Here is a 20,524-nt window from a genome sequence, read left to right on the forward strand (position 1 = left end):
AGTTCACAGTGAATGCAGTGAATACATTTATTGCGTGTGCTGTAAGTTATGCTTTATTTTCACGGTGGATGATTACAGCATTTCACTAGTTTTGTAGTGCTAAGCGTATTTCTAAGTCTGTTTTTACTGAAGCTGGAGTTTTCAAAATAAAAGCTCTACTGCTGTTTCCATCAAAATTTAATCTTAAAAAATGCAGTGTGAATTGCTGACAGCTAGAAGTGTCTCTTTCAAGTGTGGAAATTATGAAATACCTATGAAATATTCATTTTCATGTATTTTACAGTGCAATTGTTTGACAGTATGGCTATTACTGCCATACAAATAACAATAATAAATTATGATTATTCTAATTTGTTTGGCGGCTTAAAACACCAGTGTGAATGTAATTCAGACTGAGACCGTATACCACAAATAAAAAAAGAGAAGAAAAAGTGCCCTTTTAAGTTCAGGTACAAATCAGTTCACTTTTCTATCACTTAAGTTTTCTTAATTAAGAACATTGGTTGGAGCTCTCAAAGTGCGTTAGAATAATTTAACTTTAAAATGTACAATGTTTTTCTTTTCTTTTTTTTTATATTTTTTATATGGTAAAATAATAAATAGGCTACCACTATACTTAATATTTAAATCTTTTTGTTCTGTCTTTTCAGAGGCTTCTGATATCATGAAGAGTATAGGAGAGGCTATTCAGTATTTACATGCAATAAACATTGCACACAGAGATGTCAAGGTAATAATGTTACAAAGACCACTATTGAAACAAAGAAATAAATGAAAATGATTTCGCCTTCGTCGTTTTATTAACGCAGTATGCCTGAAAATCCACATTGCAGCCAGAGAACCTTTTATATACCTCTAAAAGGCCCAACGCCCTTCTCAAACTGACAGACTTTGGGTTTGCAAAAGAGACAACCTCACTCAACTCTCTGGCCACCCCTTGCTATACTCCTTATTATGTTGGTAAGATATTAGAATTATCAATTAATAGATATTAGGATGGCCATTTGATCCCACTCATGGAACCTTTCCATTTTCATCTTTTTCATGTTATAGCCCCAGAAGTTCTTGGTCCAGAAAAGTATGACAAGTCCTGTGACATGTGGTCTTTGGGTGTCATCATGTATATTCTGTAAGTGAATCTGTCTCGTATGTTGTGCATACACCATTTTTATCTGTCTAGGCCTCTTTAAATAGGATTTTGACCTTGTGAAGTGTTTGATTTATAGCTCAACTCTCACTTTCCTCAACTTCTAGGCTCTGTGGTTACCCACCTTTCTATTCCAATCACGGCTTGGCTATATCCCCCGGTATGAAGAAACGAATCCGCATGGGGCAGTATGAGTTTCCAAATCCTGAATGGTCAGAAGTTTCAGAGGAAGGTATTTGTCAAGTTCCTGTTTTATAAAAACAACTTGAGAAAGCGTTCTTAGAATGCTGTTATCTTCAAGTCATTTGTTTTGTGTTTCTAAGAATGATTATAAGATTTGAGTGACTCACGCTTCCTATTTTTGTAGCCAAGCAGCTCATCAGAACATTACTGAAAACTGAGCCGACGCAAAGGATGACCATCACAGAGTTTATGAACCACCCCTGGATCAACGTGAGTGGATATTAGCATCATTATATGGATTCTGTTGATCTAGACGAATTGTTTCCCTTTCTACGCTAGATTTGACTTACTATTGTTATCTACGTGGCTATAGCAATCAATGGAGGTTCCACAGACGCCCCTGCACACCAGCCGTGTTCTGAAAGAAGAGAAAGACACATGGGAAGATGTCAAGGTGAGGCCTCCCACAACAAAAAAGTTCTTAGAATGTCACTCCACCTCAGATCCATATCTTCATTCTGTTTAATTCTGGGTTTACAGGAAGAAATGACTAGTGCCTTGGCAACAATGAGAGTCGACTATGAGCAAATCAAAATCAAGAGGATTGAAGACTCGTCCAATCCCCTGCTGATGAAAAGGAGAAAGAAAGCCAACAATTTGGCTCCTGAAAACGAGGAGCCCGCTTGCTAAGGACACATTCACTCTTGTCGCACATGCACACATACACACACATTTTACACTCGTACATCAGTTGAAAAGTTTGATTTGAAGAATGCAATAACTCGACAAAAAAGTTAAAGCAAGAGATTTTTTTTTTAAGTGTTTCTTTTTAATCACTCAAAATCTGTAACTAATACACCACTTTGCTACCAAAACGAAGAGGCTGTACAATTATGATACAATACAATTTGGAGTTATGAGGCAGTCGACGTCCACTAATTTGCTGTTCACAAGTACTGTTTTTCCACATGGTGTTTAGTGGGGTAATTTTATACAATTTTGCGTTTTATTTTTTCCCTTTTTTAATCAAAAGCCATTGGTTCATGAGTTAAACACACTTAACACTGTTTGTTTTAATGATGATCCATTCTGAGTTCTGGGACGGCTCGTAAACAAAGTTGCCCTGTGTATTAGAATGATTATTCATTTTCCTTTCTTCTGCTCATGTTCTGAGAAGCCTATGCATAGTGCTAGCTTTCCTGTTCGTTCTTCATTATACTTGTCTTTATTTCTGCACTTGAATGCTCTTTTACAGTAAAAGACCGTACTGGTGTCTGGACGAAAATGTATTTTTAAAATGACTCTTTGAATGTAGACCGCACTCTGTTCTTTACTGTAAAAATGTCTGTCATTATTGTTCAGGGTCCTGTCAAGTAACATAAAAGATCTTTTTTTGAGCTTTAGATCCAATTAGCCTTATGTTGATCTTCAGATTGAAAGGAAAACAGCATGTCGCCCTGCTTTCTCATTGGTTTTGAATCAGTCCAACACATTGTTTTAGCCCTCTGCTTGCTCGATAATACGCTTACTGCGCCTCGTTTTGGGTGCACGATGATTTGCCTTGAATCGATTCTATGCATTTGTTTCCATCTAGATTTTCCTCAGAGATTTGTAAAGAATGTTAACCCATGCCCTGGCATTTCTTTTCACAAAAGCCCCACCATCTTGAACCGCAAAGCCCGTTTGTATTTTCTTAAGTGTATAAAGAATGAATTATGAAATGGGATTTTTGCGAAGGTGACGGTTCTTCTTTGACTGTGGAATGAATACATGCGATAGCCGTCGAATGTACTCTTTATTATGCCAGTGCGTTTTGTTTGTGTTGTCTGTTTTTCATGCCTACCATGCAGTAAGTGTTTGAATGCACCTATTGAGAGCAGCTTATAGGTACCAGGTGTTAAAGGAACAAAGAAATGCCCCCTTTGGCCTTGTGTTCTGGAAATGTTTAGGGGATACAGGGAATCCTACGCATCCAGCAGACTGATTTTTAGCTGCACTGATTGACGTCATGCTGAAAGGTTGTCTTGTTTTATTTTTTTTTTTCTATATAGTCTTTTTTTAAACTGTATATTCATATTTGTTGTGTGATTGATCCTCTTTTTAAGGACATGATTTAACGCTCACAATGTTGAACATGCAGAGTCAGTATACTCCGAAATGGCAGAAATCTTCCACATGATTTCAGTGCCCATTTGTTTGCCGTTACTTTGATATGGCCACTTTGTAGGATCTTTTCCCTTCCTCATACATTCTTTTCTCAAAGCAAAGTCAACTAAATCATCCAAGTTGAAAAACAGACTTAGAATTCCCACAGAATTTTATACTAACAGGGAACAGGCAGTTACGTGTCCCGTTTATAGTATTTAACTGTTGTACTTGTTTCTTGGTCTGCTTCAACTTTGGATTAAAACACCTAAAAACCCAACTGTCTGACTTTCATTTAAACATGTTGAAATATGTTCAAACCACCATTTCCAGTATGAACAATTTCTGACCTGTATTGACAGAAGTGTTTATGTGGAATGTGATCATGTTCTCATACTAACTTGTCAAATACCTCTCATTCACCTTATGATCATGTATATGATGTTATTCAGTTCTCATCATCCCAAACCAAGTAATAAAATGCAGATACTTCTCATGAGATCTAATCATCTTTTGTTATCTAATTCAATCTTTTCTCATCCTTTATTAACCTTTTTTAACCCCCTCTCTAATGTTAAGATTAGATGTACTAATAAGCTGCATCTGATAGGAAAAATATGATGATGAAGGAAAACCAGAGTGCTAGAGAATTTAAAGTGAAATTTAAGAGGTAAGTGAAATTGAAGATGCAATAGATAGGCTCAGTTTTGTTTATGAAGAATTAGAAGCCATTCATTGCTCAGAAAAGACGGCGGAAGTGGGCTAGTAAGTTTCCTAATAATTAGAGTTTTAGGTTTTTATTTTACTGTTTGGGGAAGCACCTGCCATGCACAGAATTGAGGGATGGTTTATATTGCAAAAGTAGAGTCAACAGCAATAGCAGTGTTGCGAAAGTGCCACTCAAGATACAATTTTTTTACAACTCAGATTCAAAAGAAGTGGATAGTTACTAAAGTAGCTATAAAAAGATACTATTAGTAAAACTAGTCAGGTATTAGTGTCACTTTTTAAAATCATGTTGCAAAGCTATTTATCATTTCTGATCATTAATAATATTTAACCCTTGTATGGTGTTCGGGTCTGTGAGACCCGTTTTCAGTTTTTTTCAAAAGAAAAATTAAACAATTATTTTTTCAACCTGAAATTCATTGGCTTTGGCTTATTTTCTGTGAAGAACATAAATCCGAACAAATTTTCAATGGCCGCATACTGTACCTCTCCCCACGCATTTACATTACATACAAGGTGTTCGGGTCCACTGGACCCAGGTCTAATAAAAGTGTTGAAAGTGTAGGTCCAGTGTTCCTACACTCTGTCTTCATCCTTTCTGATGATGCTGTTTTCTTCCCCTCCCCTTCCTGCTCCCACACAAAGTTGCAACATTGTTGAAAATTCAACTATCAACACTGTCTGCTCTTACATTCCCTCACATTTTATCCTCTCTCTTGCGGGAACCAAGCTTTATTTTCTCATACCCTGTCCCACCTGCAAATTAGGGGCATAATACTATAAATAAGACTTTGCCAGTGTGGTTCCTTATCACAACTGATCAAGATGGCCAAAAGATTATCTGCTGCGAGGGCCTTGCAATTGATTTTGGAAGAGAGAGGAGCTTCTGATGATGATGTCGAGGAAGAGGTTTCAGAATATGAGGATCACATTTCTGAAAATTCAGAGTCTGACAGTGAGTTTGAAGAAGAGGATGAGGTTGAGCACCATTTAGTAACAAAACGAAGATGAGTACCCCATCAGCAGCCAGCTCCAGGACCAGAGCAAGCCCACCAGACAGCAAGTGAAGAAATATGGATGTCAAAAAATGTCAAAAAAACGAGAAGCACATTAATTCATCAATGTGATCTAACAAAGGTTAAGGGGGAAAATTAACCATGTTTGTTGTTCATATGGCTTGTAATTGGGATGAAGTAAGAATTTGTTGAGTAATTTAACATAAAATTGTTTGATAGTGTTAATTTGGAAAGCCAAAACTCTAGCGGGTCCACCAGACCCATGAACACTGGCTGAGTAACAAAAATACGAACACCACACAAGGGTTAACAGTTTAACTATTCACCTTTTTTTTCTAAAACACATAAAGGGAAAGATGCTTTATGTTTGTGGTCTCTGGTGTTTTTATAACACTCTGCTTAACCCTGCGCACGTTTTATATTTAGTTACATTGTAAAAGTTTTAGTTCAATCCATCTTTTTACCACATTTTTATGGAGACTGGAGACACAAGAGCATTGAAACCAGGGTTGCCAGGTCTCAGAAAAAATTCCAGCCCAAGGCTTTTTCAAAACCCTCCCCAAAAAGAATGAAAACTAGCCCAATTTTGCCACGTCCAAACACAGTTAACTGATTTATTCCATTATTGCGTTTTAAAATAAACATTTTCATTTAATTTATTCTATGTTTTTCATTTTAGCGAGAATTGTTTTAGGCTATATATGTGCATTTTTAATTGTTGGATCTGTATTGTATTGTATTTTTTCTTTTCCTCATTTTCATTTTCAGTACTTTTCATGATATTTTTTTAAATTCCTGGGCGATATGGCCAGAACTTTAATGACACAATTTTTTCCATATCATACTATATCAGTATTTACCTAAATATTAATTTACCATTAATATGGAAGAAAATTATTTCCACGTGTTTGACCCTGAGAATAAATGGATAACTGAATTATTAATTGAATTGAATTAAATTAAAACAAAATGTATACCTAAAAATTAAATGAAGTCTTTTAAGCCAGCTTTTAATTTAGGGCCTTTTCAATTTTTATTTTTCCCTAAATTCTGTTTTCCATTTTATTTATTTTGTATTATTTATACAAATTTATCATTTTAAAAAACGTGTCAAATTTAATGGATTAATAAACGTTTATTAATTTTTCAGTCTTAAAAAAAAAAAACTTTTAATTTACAATTAATTTACAACGAAACATTACTTTTTTTTAAATTAGACGCTGCACAACGAAACTTTGTGTTTAATATAAAAACATGAATGAAAAAACATGATATTCCTTACAAATAACAGTAATACTTTGAGAAGTACATCATAGTAATATGTTTGCTATTCATCTCAAGTATAATACTCTTTAGTAAATAGATCTATTTTCATTTTGATTTGTTGATAGACAAACTTTAGGCGGCCGCGGTACATTATAAAAGTAGCCCAAAAAAAGGCAACCTGTGGCTCTGCAATTTTTCCGCAATTGCATTTTCAAAATAGCCCAATTGTGCGGGAAAACCGCGAACCTGGCAACACTGATCCAAACAGAGGTAAGAATCTATCATGGCGCTCATTGGTTACTCAGCAAAAATGTGTCCAATTCGGGAATAATTTTTTTATTAAGTTCAATTTTCAATTGGTCTGAATCATAGCCGTCAGTTGGAATCATTAAACTATCTAACTGTAATCGATGGGAGTCGTTCCAGTGTAAATGACTCACTCAGTTGAGCGGTTCTTTCAAACGGCTCAGAGCCATTTTTCGCGGGTGTTTTTAGCTAGTTGTACGCACAAACTCGACGAACCAAAGATAAAACTGAAGATAAATCCATCAAACAGATATTCAGGTGAGGTGTCAACAGATTTATTAACTAGTTAGAACACTCAGTTGATTAAAATGACTAGCTGCACACTCAAATACATTTTGGAATGGTTTCAACAAGTACTTTATGTTCTTGTTGTATGTTGCTTGGAGATTGTAACATAATCGGTAAGGTTGTATTCCTAAAAACGTACAATATTATTGCTTTATCTCCTCAACAAACACACAAACACAGCAAATGACTAATGTTTTTAATGTGTTTTATGAAGATAATAATTTAAACAAAGCTTACTATTTTTTACATATCACACATAAATAACATTAAGTGGCTTCAATTTAGAAGACTGCATTTCCATGTAGTGTAGTGTAACTAGCTACTTTCTTTTTAAGAGCTTTTATCTTAGCATATGGGCCAAGTATAATGCTTATGGGCTAAGTATAATTTCCTTAGGTTTTTGAGGAGTCTTTAGAGTGTCATCTTACTGAATTTTGCAACACATCTTATGTGCCTTGAGTCAATGTGAGTTCCACTGTAATATCAAATGGTCATGCCAAGAATGATTCTGTGACAGTAAATGTGGATAAACGTGAAAAGCCCACTTGGATTCTAGCTAGCTGAGTCATGCCATAGTATAAGAAATTATTCATCTTCATGTTCTTAGTATACCACACCTAAAGGGAAATCACCCTTCCTGATGTACACCCCCACGTCGCCCCCTGTTCACCCCCTAAACAGAGGCCAGAAATTATTGAGAAAAAAAAAAAAACATTGATAAAAATAAACAAACGGTACATAATTCTTCTCACCCTCATGTAATTCCGAACCCATATGATTTACTGTCTCTTATTGACATTTTGTGTGTCTAAAGGCCTGTTCACACCACTCCGACGAACGCAGACTGGTGCAACAGCCGACCGAGCACAGTACGTCACTTCTCAGATATTCCTCGGCGAAACCAAGTGCTGATCAACACCAACAGATGCTGACAGGGGTAAAACACTGATCAGTCAAAACATGACAGATGTGTCTGTTGCCGGCATTGGTGAGAATTGGCCTGAGGGTGAGTAAACAGTGGCAGGTAATTGACTGGATAGGCCTCTGGTTTCTCATTAATTGAGGTATATCTCAATTATATCTCATCTTAAAACAATATTAAAAGACAAAAAGCTTTTCATATCCAGTAAATACCATCACAGCAATTCACCTAGGAGTTTGCAAACGCTGTACAGCTTCTTCATAAGCCTTTCTAATCCACATGGCCATTTCCACATTTTGCTTTATTAATCTCTTTACAGACCTCAGAGATTTATCCCACCAATCCAATTTGGTAGTTTTGGATGATTAAAGGTGGCTATGTTTTCCTTATGGTATATAAAATAGCTTCAATATATCAAAAGTGATTTTAAGAAGTGAAATTTTAGATCTAAGGTGAGTAGCACTGGGAAAACAGAGGGTTTGGATGTGGTTATCCTTTGACTATAAATGAAATTTAAAGACATTTATACATATTATAGTAGTAAATGTCAAATCTCATTTAATGTAAAGTTAATTCTTTCAAAGTGTCTTCTCAACACCTTTCAAACCAGCTTTCAATGGTTTAAGACAGGGGTACTCAAGTTCAGAGGCCAAGGGGGGCCACATTTAAACCACACCAAATGCGAAGGGCCACAATTATAATTTGCATCTTAAGACAAAATTAGCAGTTTTACTGATTTAGAAATGCAGTTTATTACTTACCTTACACAATGTCGTAACTACATGCAACACAATGTCGCGACACGCAATAAAAGTTTTTTTTTCCATGTTAATCAGATTTTTTTACCTAACTAGCGACGACAGCAACACAAAGTTTCTATTTTGGCAATTATAATCTCAGGTACTGATTATGTGCTTTATTCACTTTATTCATTTATAGCCATGTTGAAAGCAACAGCAGATCTAAAAAAAAATGTAAGCAAACATATACTTTAAAACTGTGAACTCAATGTATACCAACAAGTGTTTTCCATAACAAAGATGGTATCAGTCACTCAGTATGTAGTTTTGATAATTATAAAAAGGATTAATATTTATGAATTAGTTTGGGTTTCCATAGAAAAAAAATTTGAACAAAAATTTCTTTAGTCTTCCCACAATAATAACGCTAAAGTCTAGTTGTTGACATATTTCTGTGTGTGACAGCATGGACTGACATGGCAAAAATTATCTTGATACATTTTTAAACCCATATTGCCCCTATATATATATATATATAAAGTTGAGATCACAAGTTTACATACACCTTGCATGTCAATGTTATTTTTCAAAATAAGAGGGTTCATACAAAATGCATATTTTTTTATTTAGTACTGACGTTTACATATAGTCCACAAAAGAAAATAATAATTGAATTTATTAAAATGACCCTGTTCAAAAGTTTACATACACTTGATTCTTAATACTGTGTTGTTACCTGAGTGATCCACAGGTGTTTTTTTTTTTTTTTTGTTTAGTGATAGTTGTTCGTGAGTCCCTTGTTTGTCCTGAACAGGTAAACTGCCTGCTGTTCTTCATAAAATTCCTTTAGGTCCCATAAATTATTTGGTTTTTCAGCATTTTTGTGTATTTGATCCCTTTCCTACTATGACTTTATGGTTTTGATATCCATCTTTTCAAACTGAGGACAACTGAGGGACTCATATGCAACTATTACGGAAAGTTCAAACGCTCACTGATGCTTCAAGTAGGAAAAACGATGCATTAGGAGCCAGGGGTGTAAACTTTTGAACAGAATGAAGATGTGTTCATTTTTCTATTTTTCCTAAATATCATATTTTTTTCATGTAGTACTTCCCTTCAGAAGCGACAGAAGATACTTACGTGTTTCCCAGAAGACAAAATAAGTCAAATATACCCTGATCTACAAATGTAAAAACTTTTCAACCCTCCGAAGCCTCTGGTCTAATTCTGTTAGAATTAGCTGTAAATGGTTTGTATTACATACATAGTCAATGCAAAGACGTGTATAGACACACGTAGGCGCGATTGCTGCAAACGTGCAAAATTGCACGAACGTGTTGTCGAGCAATACCAGTAAAACTTATTTACACGTTTAGTTTGACAGGTCCGGTTGTATCAGAAAATTGAAGAAAGCATTACGCGATTAGTTTTTTATTTGCACGAGTGACATGAAAAACATCCCGCAAGTAATCTAGAGAGATAATGTGATGAGAAAATTCACTTTGTCTTTGGTGTGCACACATTAGGCTTACTAAGCTAAAGTTTGCAGGCTTGCCTTTTTAGTGGCTTTGGCTAATGCTGTGACTGAATAAAAAGAATATAGGAACATTTTAACTGATCAGAGATGAAGACAGTAAACACAATATGTGATTTATCTGTGTTCTTCAAGCCATCTCTGGTATTTTCATAATAAAGACATTTGTCAGGTTTTTGTCTTTAAAATGCTCTTGAGAGTAGGCTCTTGTGAGTAGGTGAGTTCTTACACATCTCATCCAGCACCTCCGTTGCTTATTCCAAAACGTAATTTTAGACCTAGCAACGGAGGCTTGAGCTGTTGATAGCAGACTAATATTAGTAATAAAGTTATTAGACAGAGAGGGAGAGAGAGAATAAGCATGTGTGAATTGCCTGAGACGGTCCATCCCTCAATGGTGTTTAGCGTTAACAATTCTACTAATAGCGAAACTACAAGTTCATCATCTTCGAGAACAGCGCCGTTATTAGCGAGAAATGACATGTAGCTTTTAAGCTGCTAAACTGTTTTGCTGATAAAATCGTCAGCGCAGCGCTAACAACACTTTTCTGTGAGAATGTGTGTCTGTACTATGTGTGTGCTTTTTTAAGGGAGAGGGAGCGGGAGAAATAGAGTATGCTTTACGTAAAACATAATTTTATGGAAAAATCATGGAATTAATTTGGCGTTTTTACCCTATTGTTTACTAAATTTATTTACTTGGTCAGTGTCATTGTAGGCTGTAAGGACCTTTGAAATAACTGAAATCAGTTGGCGAAGTAATATGGACATATAATGTGGTCAAGAGCTCCCTGGAACTACTTTTGCTGTGCGTTTCCCTGAAAATAATTGCACACCTTGGAACATTTGTCAGCCAGTTAGATACAAGCATTCAACAGCACCATAGTATCCACCTTTTTCTTTAATGCGGAAGTAAGCCTATTGGTGAGTCCTCTGGTTCATTATCCGCTGTAGGGAAATACAGAGAAGAATAACATTGTGCAGTAAACTGTAAAACTGCTTACACTGCAAACCAGTGTACTCATAATTAAGATAATACATTAAAATTATCTGGTAAGACACACCAATTTGCAATATCAAGCTGCAAAACAAGCTGTTTTTTACAGCTAAAAATAGTTGTGCCAATAAAATATATTACAAAAAATGACACATTACTTATTTTTTCTTTATATGCCATGTTTTTATACTCAGGGTCGCTATACAAAGTTAGTAGTAGTAATAGTAGGCCTAGTAGTAGTACTGCTATCACTACTAATTTTCTATGTACTGCACAGACGAATCCTGTCATTGCAATCGAAAAATTATAAACACGGTGTTCATTGTGGAGCGCAGCCAGCTTTCATAATTAGAACGGGAGGTTTCGAAAGAGTGCAAAACTCATTGATGTGACGACAGCTCCATTCATTATAATGGGAGCGCTTTTTGCTTGCTTTAACCCCTTTCATAATTTAAATACAAGTTTGTTTTTCATGCTACTAAGAGGACCATTTACACAATGCAAAGTGTCAGGAGTATCAACTGCATTTAAATGATGCAAATGTGTAGTCACACTGCCTAATATTCGCACTACTTTTAAGCATAAATTAAAATAAACATTTCAGCATGACACAGGCCACAGATTTAATGTAAACAGGCCGACTGTTGAGTAGCTACCCCGGGTTTAGGATGTGGGTGATGGTGTTGATCATTATCAGCCAAGGCAAAGCGCATTTGAAACCATTTCGTCTTAAATGTAGTTTCATTGTTGGTAAACCAAGTCAAAATGTTTTTTCTTTCTTACGTCAAACATTTTTATAGGCATATGGCCAATTGAGAGGAAATTGCTTCCAGCATACTAAAAAGAAACTTTAACGTTGTTTCAGAATTAAGTCTTTAAGTCTCAGATATTTGTGATTACTATCATACTTAACCTTTATGGACACATTTAGAAGAAGTCAGCATTTTACAAGTGTAGTGAGAGTCAAATCCAGTTAGAACATCAACTCAAAGTGTGTTAAATGGAAAATGACAGTGTTCATATGAATGTTGTTTGAATTTCAGTTTGGTTTTAAATTAAGTAAATAAGGTAATTATTTAATTTCAAATGGAATATCAAATTTGGGGAATAAACGTGGCACTGTAACAGACATGATTTTATTTCTTTGTGTTTAAGTCATAGGTGCCTAACACTTGCACTAAATTGTCCAGATCAATATAGTGACTCATTTTCTAAGAATTTTGCCTTTCTTCTGCTTTTCTGATAAATATCAAAGTGTTCCCTTTCTCTGAGTTTGAACTACGATTTGAGAGCACTTAACACTCTATGCTAATAGTAGTTCTAAGAATTTGAAATGTGTAATGATGTTTCAAAACCAAAAGCTTTTAACTGTCAAAAAGAGATATGGGTATTCTGCCTATGGACTTGTGCATGCAGAGCATCAGGCTTACAGGAAGTCCTTTGTGACTCACTCTCCTTGGTGAATCAGTGGCAGCAAGAGCCAATGACCATCCTCAACAACTTAAGATAACACTGCGGTTTGATGGCTGTTTGTTTCGGAAATGAAGCAGCTTCGGTTTTCCCATGTTACGGAGCATTGTGCAGAATGAAAAGCAAAATTGCATAGTACTGCATTCACAGAATTTTCATTTGTTTCAGGGAAACAGTTTAGAAATATCAGTTTGAGGATAGCAAGAGCTAAGAAAAAAGAAAAGATTTGCTCTATTGCACATCCTGGACAAACTCCAGGGCCTCTGACAATGACAGTAGTGCAAGAGTTGACCCTTTAGGCTCACTGGCAGTGCCCAGTTTCCATTTTACATCCTAACTTGAGTATGTATTCTCAGGTTTACTGTGTATGTTTTGGCTATTTAATGTCAGTGAACACTTTTTGCTGCATCAGCTTTTTTTTTAAAGGGGTCATATGATGTTGCTGAAAAGAGCATTATTTTGTGTATTTGTTGTAGTGCAATGTGTTTATGCAGTTTGAGGTCCAAAAAAACATATTTTCCACATACTGTACATTGTTGCTCCTCTTTGCCCCGGCTTTCTGAAACGCTTCGATTTTTACAAAACTCATCGTTGATGGAAACCAAGGTGTTCTCTGATTGGCCAGCTATAAAGTGAGTTGTCATTGGCTGAATACCTCAAGCATGTGACGGAAATGTTACGCCCCTTACCATGCCGTTTCTAGACAGAAACAATAAAACCCATTATAAACAAGGCATTTGTTGCATCCAGAAAAACTGCTCAAAACTCACCTTTGAATGGTCAGTACTGAATTCTTTAAATATGAAAACATACTTACAGGCCGTCAGTCAGAAGCGCAGACTGTCCTTAACCTGGCATTGTAAGCTGCTCTCCCAGGTTCATGAAACAGTCCTCTGTGAAATTCGCATCACCCTCTTGAATATTTGCATTGTACTGTTCCGGAACAGTGTTGTAAATATAACTTAACCACTGATTTCTAGTTCTGTCCTCATTTGGAACGCCAAATAAAGTGCTTTCGCTTTTGCAATGTCTCCACAACATGGCGGTGGCTGCAACAATACTACAGCCGGTAAAAGTTACGCCATCTTTCTTTCCATATACATATAGGCTGTGTTATGCTAATCTACTCTCCTCATGACGTGTTCAAGTGGGGGCCTGTTTGAAGTAGCCGTTTCAAGGAGGTGTGGGTGAGTCTTAACTTTTATAATAAACATCTCTTTGGTTTTGAGACTTTGCAACTTTACAAATCTTATCTATGCACAAACAGCTTGTAATACTCCAAAGACAAAGGAAAACAAGAAACCGCATCATATGACCCCTTTAAAGTGAAAATGACTGTAGTGGTTCAAATTCAACTGAACAACTGTCCTAGTATGTAGCAATGGGGAAGCAGGACTATGTCTAAACCTGAAAAATTACTTTGTAGGCAGTATACAGAGGTAGGAAGCATTAAAGGAGAAGTTCACTTCCAGAACAAAAATTTACAGATACGTATGTACTCAACCCCTTGTCATTCAAGATGTTCACGTCTTTCTTTCTTCAGTCATTAAGAAATTATGTTTTTGAAGAAAACATTTCAGGATTTTTCTACATATAGTGGACTTCTGTGGTGCCCAGAATTTGAACTTCCAAAATGCAGTTTAAAGGCGGCTTCAAATGATCCCAAATGTGGCTGTAAATGATCCCCTTCGAGGAAGAAGGGACTTATCTAGCGAAATTATTGTTTTTTTATTATTATTATTACAATTTATATACTTTTTAACCTCAAACGCTCATCTTCTCTTGCTCTGCATGAACAGTTTTTTTCCAGTTCAAGACAGTTAGGATTCCATCACATTTTCTCCCTCAATTTCCAAATCGTCCTACATCACTGTTTTACCTTTTTTGTTAAAGGGTGTTTGATATTCCTAGCATGTCTCGGGTCAGTACATCTGCAGTGATGCAGGATGATTTTGAAATGATATTTAAAGTTGAGCGAGAAAATAAGATAAGAAAATAAGGAGTTTTTCAACATACCCTAACAGTTTTGAACCGGAAAAGAGCGAGACAAGATGAGTTTTTGAGGTTAAAAAGTATATAACTTAACTTAATAAAAACTAAAAACTAAATAAGACCCCCCCCCCCCCCCCCAAAAAAAAGAAATTTCACCCTCTCACCCTAATGTTGTTCTAATGGGGCGTTCACACCAGACGCGACTTGCGCGAATAAATCGCTCTATTCATGCGTAGTTGAACTCTTGAACATTTTGAGTTTACTCGCTTCATTCACGTGTGAAATTTACTTCACAACAGACGCAAATTCGCGTCATGGGAGGGGCGTCTACCACTCGTCAGCGGGAAAGTAGTTGTAAAATAGGTGAATGAGCTCAATTTGCCAGCTTTAGCTTGCTTGTCGTCTCAATATGTATATATATGTAGGTCAAATTGAGTAAAGAGCGTTTTTTAAAACGTACCAGATTGTCCGACCTCTTCATTCACTTTCTTCCAAGCAAGATCCTTTTTATTCCTGTTTCTATAAAAGTACAAAGATGTATCGTACAGCTCCGAGTAACCACAGACAGTAACGGTGATTTTGTCCTCCATTGTTGTTTCGGAATTTCTGCCTCCGTCACTACTAGAGCAAGCTCCTGATTGGTTAACGCGGCGCGAATTTTCGCCAAAGTTAACATTTTTCAACTCGCGCGAATCACGCGTTTTGCGCGTCAAACGCCCAAAACTCTCAATTCGCGCGAATCGCGTCATTCGCGCCACCTCATTCGCGCGAATAGCGCCACAGGAAGGTCTTTCACGTGTTTGCATTGACTTAACATGTAAATCACTCGCGCTTAACGCGCCATTCGCGTCTGGTGTCTAACGCACCATAAGCCTGTAAGAAATTAAAATACTCTCTGAAATCCTTGAACTTTCTGACCCTGCATAACTACAGTTGCAGTCTGTCAGTCATATAATGGCAGTCAATGGGATCCACGGCTTTGAGAGTCAAAAAAACATACACAGACAAAACCAAATTAAACACATGAAACAATTGGTCTGTGCAAAAAAACTGAACAGTATTTATATCATTTTTTTTTTTTTACCTCTGATCCGCTGCAACATCCATCTGTCCAACTGTCCACAACAGCTGCCGCATGATGTGTCAACGTCAATCCCGAACATAGTAGACACATGCACACAAAAGCGATCTGTCATCGCGCTTGCGCGCAAACTCATCAGGGAGTGTTGACTATTTTACCAACTCCCAACTTTTGAGCCTGATTGACTGAAATTATGCTCTTTGTCATTTGCCGGCTGTTGTGAACCCACTAAGGACAGCTAGATGTTGCGGTGGATCAGAGGTAAAAAATGATATAAATACTGTTTTGTGTGTTAAGACCTCAATGTACGAGCCGCAGGGTTTCATTTGGTTTTGTCTGTTTTTTTGACTCTCAAAGCTGTGGGTCCCATTGACTACAATTATATGACAGTTTGAGTTAAAAAAAAAATCTTTGTTTGTGTTCTACTGAAGAAACAAAGTCAGCTACTTTTTGGATGCCCTGGGGATAAGCAGTTAAACATTACATTTACATTTTTGGGTGAACTATCCCTTTAATCCCATTTTATTAACCAGTGTCTTTGCTGCTGACCTTTGATGATCCAATTAAACCATACCAATAAGCAATAATTACACAAGATAAACTAAGATTTGTTCTTTTTTTATTGCTGAAGAGTACTGAATGTTCTTCTTTTGCATTCTACTGTACAGATGTGAATTTACTTTTCCTTCAGCCTGAGGCTTTTGGTGTGTGCCCAGTAAAAAGATTTCATAAAAAATTGCAGGAAAGAGATAAATAGGCACAATAATTGTTTTATCTCGATAATTGCATTTTCAAAATCTTGGAGGCCGAAATACAGTTTTGATTAATTGCACTGCTCTACTACATTCCCACATGTATAGTTAGTTGATGGAAAGAATAAAGCAAGACTTTTTTCAATTTCTGATTCTATAACAAAAAATACGCATTGCAGTCCCCACAAACTTGCTTTTTCATCTCTGAATCTCACTTGAATCTGTTCTATGTCAGAAGACATGATGTTTTGGTGCTTTTGAAGCCTTTGAGCAAGTAGTTTCATTAGGCACCTTTATAGAGAAACCCTGCAAAGTTTCATGCACATCCTGCTTCAAAAACATTGAAATACCAGCCTAAACTGGTTGTAAAAGTAAAAAGTAAAAAAAAGTAAAAGTACAAATTTTACTTTGATTTTGAAAGTAAACACATCAGTCATTTTTTTCATATGTTTCATCAAAAATATCTTAATTTGTTGCTCTGAAGATGAAGAAAGGTCCTATTGGTTTGGAACGAAATGACTAATTAATGACAGAATTTTCATTTCCCTTTAAATAAGTCACTCATGTAAAGTTTTGGTCATGCGATTATCGTGATTATAATATTGACCAAAATAATTGTGATAACACGTTTTGTTCCATCTCAGAGCACATGCACAGAAAGCCTCTTGAGAAACAGTGCAAGTTCTCTTTTGTGCTTTTAAAAACATGAATAAATCTAATAAACTTAAATAACAGCTTTGATTAATTGCACTGTTGTACCACAATCCCATGTGTGCAGTTAGCTGATGAAAAGAATAAAAACAAACTTTTTTCAACTTATGATTCTATAGGAAATAAGCATTGTAGTCACCACATATTTGCTGTTTCATCTCTAAATCTCACTTCAATCTGTTCTACATCAGAAGACCTGAGGTTTTGGTGTCTTGGATGCCTGTGTGCAAGTAGTTTCATTAGGAGGTACCTTTATAGAGAAACCTGCAAAGTTTCATGCACAGCCCATGATTGTTTGACGTTGATAGATGCACAAGTGTACAACTCTGTACTCTATTGTTTTGCAAAAGCTTTCAATTTCAACTGTTACCCGAACCAGCTAACCACCCCAGGCCTTTCTTAGCGTCATGTACAACTGAAACTAGCGTCTTGTTCCCATACATTTTTGCTTACTCAGTAGCTCACGCCGCGGCTGCAGGTTTAAAGTTCCGCAGCCTATGTTAGCTGTTACATAGTTAATCTCATTAGGGTGAGACATGCATTGCTGCAATTACAGTAAAGGGCTGACTGTTGAGCTGCTGGTAACTGCTCTATTTAGGTCAGTTTTGAGGTTAGCACAGTCATGTTTTAACCCTTTCAAGCTCACTTTGACACACCCTGTAAATGATAGTGTTAAGTGATAAGTCACAGGAGCATTGTTTGAATGATTTGTCATTTTAGAATGTCGATTTAGCTTGTTCATTCTTGACTAAGTGTAGGAAGTAGGAAGTAAACAGAAGACCAGAATGAACTCAAAAGAACCACATTAACCAAAAAAGGAAATGTTTGTTGCATTGTTCAGTTGCAATAATTTATTGATGACACAAATTCTCTGTAACAACTTAAATATAAGCATCAGACGTATGATATGAAATAAAATAAATACAACCCATAACATAAATATCAGTATTTACACAATAACAAGTAATACACACTTTCAAGTTATTTCAGCAAGTTGGCAAAATGCAACACATTTTTTTAAATAACCCTGGTCAATGTGACTTAAAGAACATTGGTTTTAGTTCAATCTAAAACACTGCCATATGCATTCCAGTGCATCATAAAGTAGTGTGATGGAATGGTGATGTGCAAGCAATAAGTTAAAAAAATATCCATTTGTGCCATATTCTACAGTATGTGCTTGATCTGTCCATAGTTTCTTCATTATTTGCAGAGTATTCAGACTTGACTCAAGTCATATTGGCCACAATCCATTGTGACATCCTATTACTGCTTGACTCTCTTTGATGCCAAGTATTTCTCGATGTATTTAAAGAGCATATCAAGCTCTCCCATGGCTTTAGAAACACCCTTTTCCTTCATCTAAAGAGAAAAAGATGTTGTCAACCTTAGCTTTCAGACATAATTTAATAGAGTAGAAATTGTGTACTTTTATTAGCATTTAAGTTGCTGTATAAGACTTACCTTTTCATACGAGTTCTTTAAGCTGGAGAACTCAAAGGGATTTTGGCAAGAAAAGTAATTCCTCTGTAACATAGAGAGACACAACGTGTTATTTCATGAAGCTTGCAATGTTAAAGACACCTTCTTTGCCTCACAATAACATTACACAACAAGCACTAGGTATTTTGGCTTATTTGCAACAGCTTACATATGTGCACTATTTCGACATCCTAAAGATGCCTGAAAAATGCCTGTTTTTCAAAAAATAACAGTCACCATCCTAACATTACACATCAACTTTAGCAATGTTAACAAGTTCCCTGCTTAAAAAACATTCATACACCAGCCTAAACAGGTTTGATGTTCTCCCAGCCTGGTTAAGCAGGTCAGTCTGGTTTAAGTAAAGTTTACTTTGATCAGTGGGACCAAATGTATCATCCCATAAGTTAATAATCAAATGACAGACTTACACATTTCACCATGTCCCGCTTGAGATCCTGAAATATATTTCCGATGGAGTCAATAGATGTTTTGGAGTGTAAGTGGCTCTTCTGGACAGCTGTCGGCAGAATGGTGTCCAAGTAGAAGCGCAGGATTTCGTTCATGACATGACATCCATAAGGACTCTGTGAATCATATATGAGATTTGTCCTTTATGATCGGTTTCAGACACCCACGGATATCGCACTTTGGCACCGCCGTAGCAGTGTGCAGATGCAAGATGTTATGTGTGATTTTAGTTTGGTTTGCAAATGTCTTGCACAAAACCTTCAGTTTCAGTATGATTACTTCTGCTGTTGCTAATTTTAAATTTGAATAATTGCTGCTATACTACTATGGGAGTAGGTGAATGGAGTTTGGTACTTACGTTGATGTTCTGTTGCACGTTTTCATTCAATAATGGTTCCATGTCATCGTTGGACTCCTGAGGAGAACAAATGTAAACAAAAACCCATCAGAGATAATCTCAAACCTCAATATAGCATGGAATAAAGCAGAAATGCCTTACAGACTGAGACTTAACTCAGTGTATCTGAGATTGAAATGTACTTACATAAAACCTCTGTATTTCTCTGTATGCAGAACGGAGCTCCTTCAGTCTTACAGGAAAGCCCTCCACAAATGAGCAACACTCAGTCTTGCAGTCGACTCTTCTGCACTCAGCGTCAGAAAGCAGAAGCATCACAAGAGCAGAAAGGATGACTCCAGTAAAAATCATTCTTCAATCCTCTTTCTTTGTTCTTGATTCTTTCTTGATATTCAGCCCTTAAAAGAGGAGATGTAAAGATTAGCTTTGGGGTGCAGTTATTTTATACCCCTGAAAATTCCTATCTAGCTTTCTTTGGGGTGGGGGGGTGGTGGTGGTGGGTGTTGACTTACTGGCAATTTGTCTTAACACTGTGTCATCACCTTCACAAACCTTTTTTTGTTTTTGGAATACAGAAGTTATAGGAAAATTGAACTTGGATGGTTAATTTAAGATGAAGTCAGCAATAAAATAATTTTTTTTTTAGAAACTGCTGATCATTCATTATTATTTTGATAAAATAGATAAAAAAGATTAAAAAAAATTGATTATAGGTTCATTTATATTTTATCTGTGTAAATACATTTTGGAAAATTGAGAAATAATGAACTTGAATGTAATTTGAAACTACGATTTAACTTTATCCGTTTTTTTGGCAGTTGCGGGAATCTTCTGTAAGTTTCTCAGACAGGCGCATTGAACTGAATAGACATCTCATATCTGACATTTGTTTTTACACAGATGGTGGAAGCCCTGTATCTGCGCCAAGCCA

At 36.2% G+C, this 20,524-nt stretch overlaps 2 protein-coding genes across 2 annotated transcripts in view; one reads left to right on the forward strand and one right to left on the reverse strand.

Annotated features, from left to right (window-relative positions):
* The window catches only part of mapkapk2a (MAPK activated protein kinase 2a), a 42,328-nt gene extending 38,347 nt beyond the window's left edge, over positions 1-3,981 (forward strand). The window contains exons 4-10 of the mRNA XM_073825635.1: positions 651-730; positions 834-960; positions 1,054-1,129; positions 1,255-1,379; positions 1,515-1,600; positions 1,704-1,784; positions 1,871-3,981. Of these exons, the coding sequence (XP_073681736.1) occupies positions 651-730; positions 834-960; positions 1,054-1,129; positions 1,255-1,379; positions 1,515-1,600; positions 1,704-1,784; positions 1,871-2,020 (725 nt within the window). The 3' untranslated portion in view covers positions 2,021-3,981. The remainder of the gene's footprint in view (positions 1-650; positions 731-833; positions 961-1,053; positions 1,130-1,254; positions 1,380-1,514; positions 1,601-1,703; positions 1,785-1,870) is intronic.
* A 14,175-nt stretch (positions 3,982-18,156) lies between these two features.
* On the reverse strand, positions 18,157-19,944 carry il10 (interleukin 10). Its single transcript, XM_073825833.1, has 5 exons — positions 19,780-19,944; positions 19,594-19,650; positions 19,196-19,351; positions 18,747-18,809; positions 18,157-18,644 (listed from the first exon to the last, which is right to left on the reverse strand). Exons 1-5 carry the CDS (start codon positions 19,942-19,944, stop codon positions 18,549-18,551), a joined length of 537 nt encoding a protein of 178 aa, XP_073681934.1. The 3' UTR covers positions 18,157-18,548.
* Between the last annotated feature and the right edge of the window lie 580 nt (positions 19,945-20,524).

This window comes from Garra rufa, chromosome 20 (assembly GCF_049309525.1).
Source record: "Garra rufa chromosome 20, GarRuf1.0, whole genome shotgun sequence".
Lineage (NCBI taxonomy): Eukaryota > Metazoa > Chordata > Actinopteri > Cypriniformes > Cyprinidae > Garra > Garra rufa.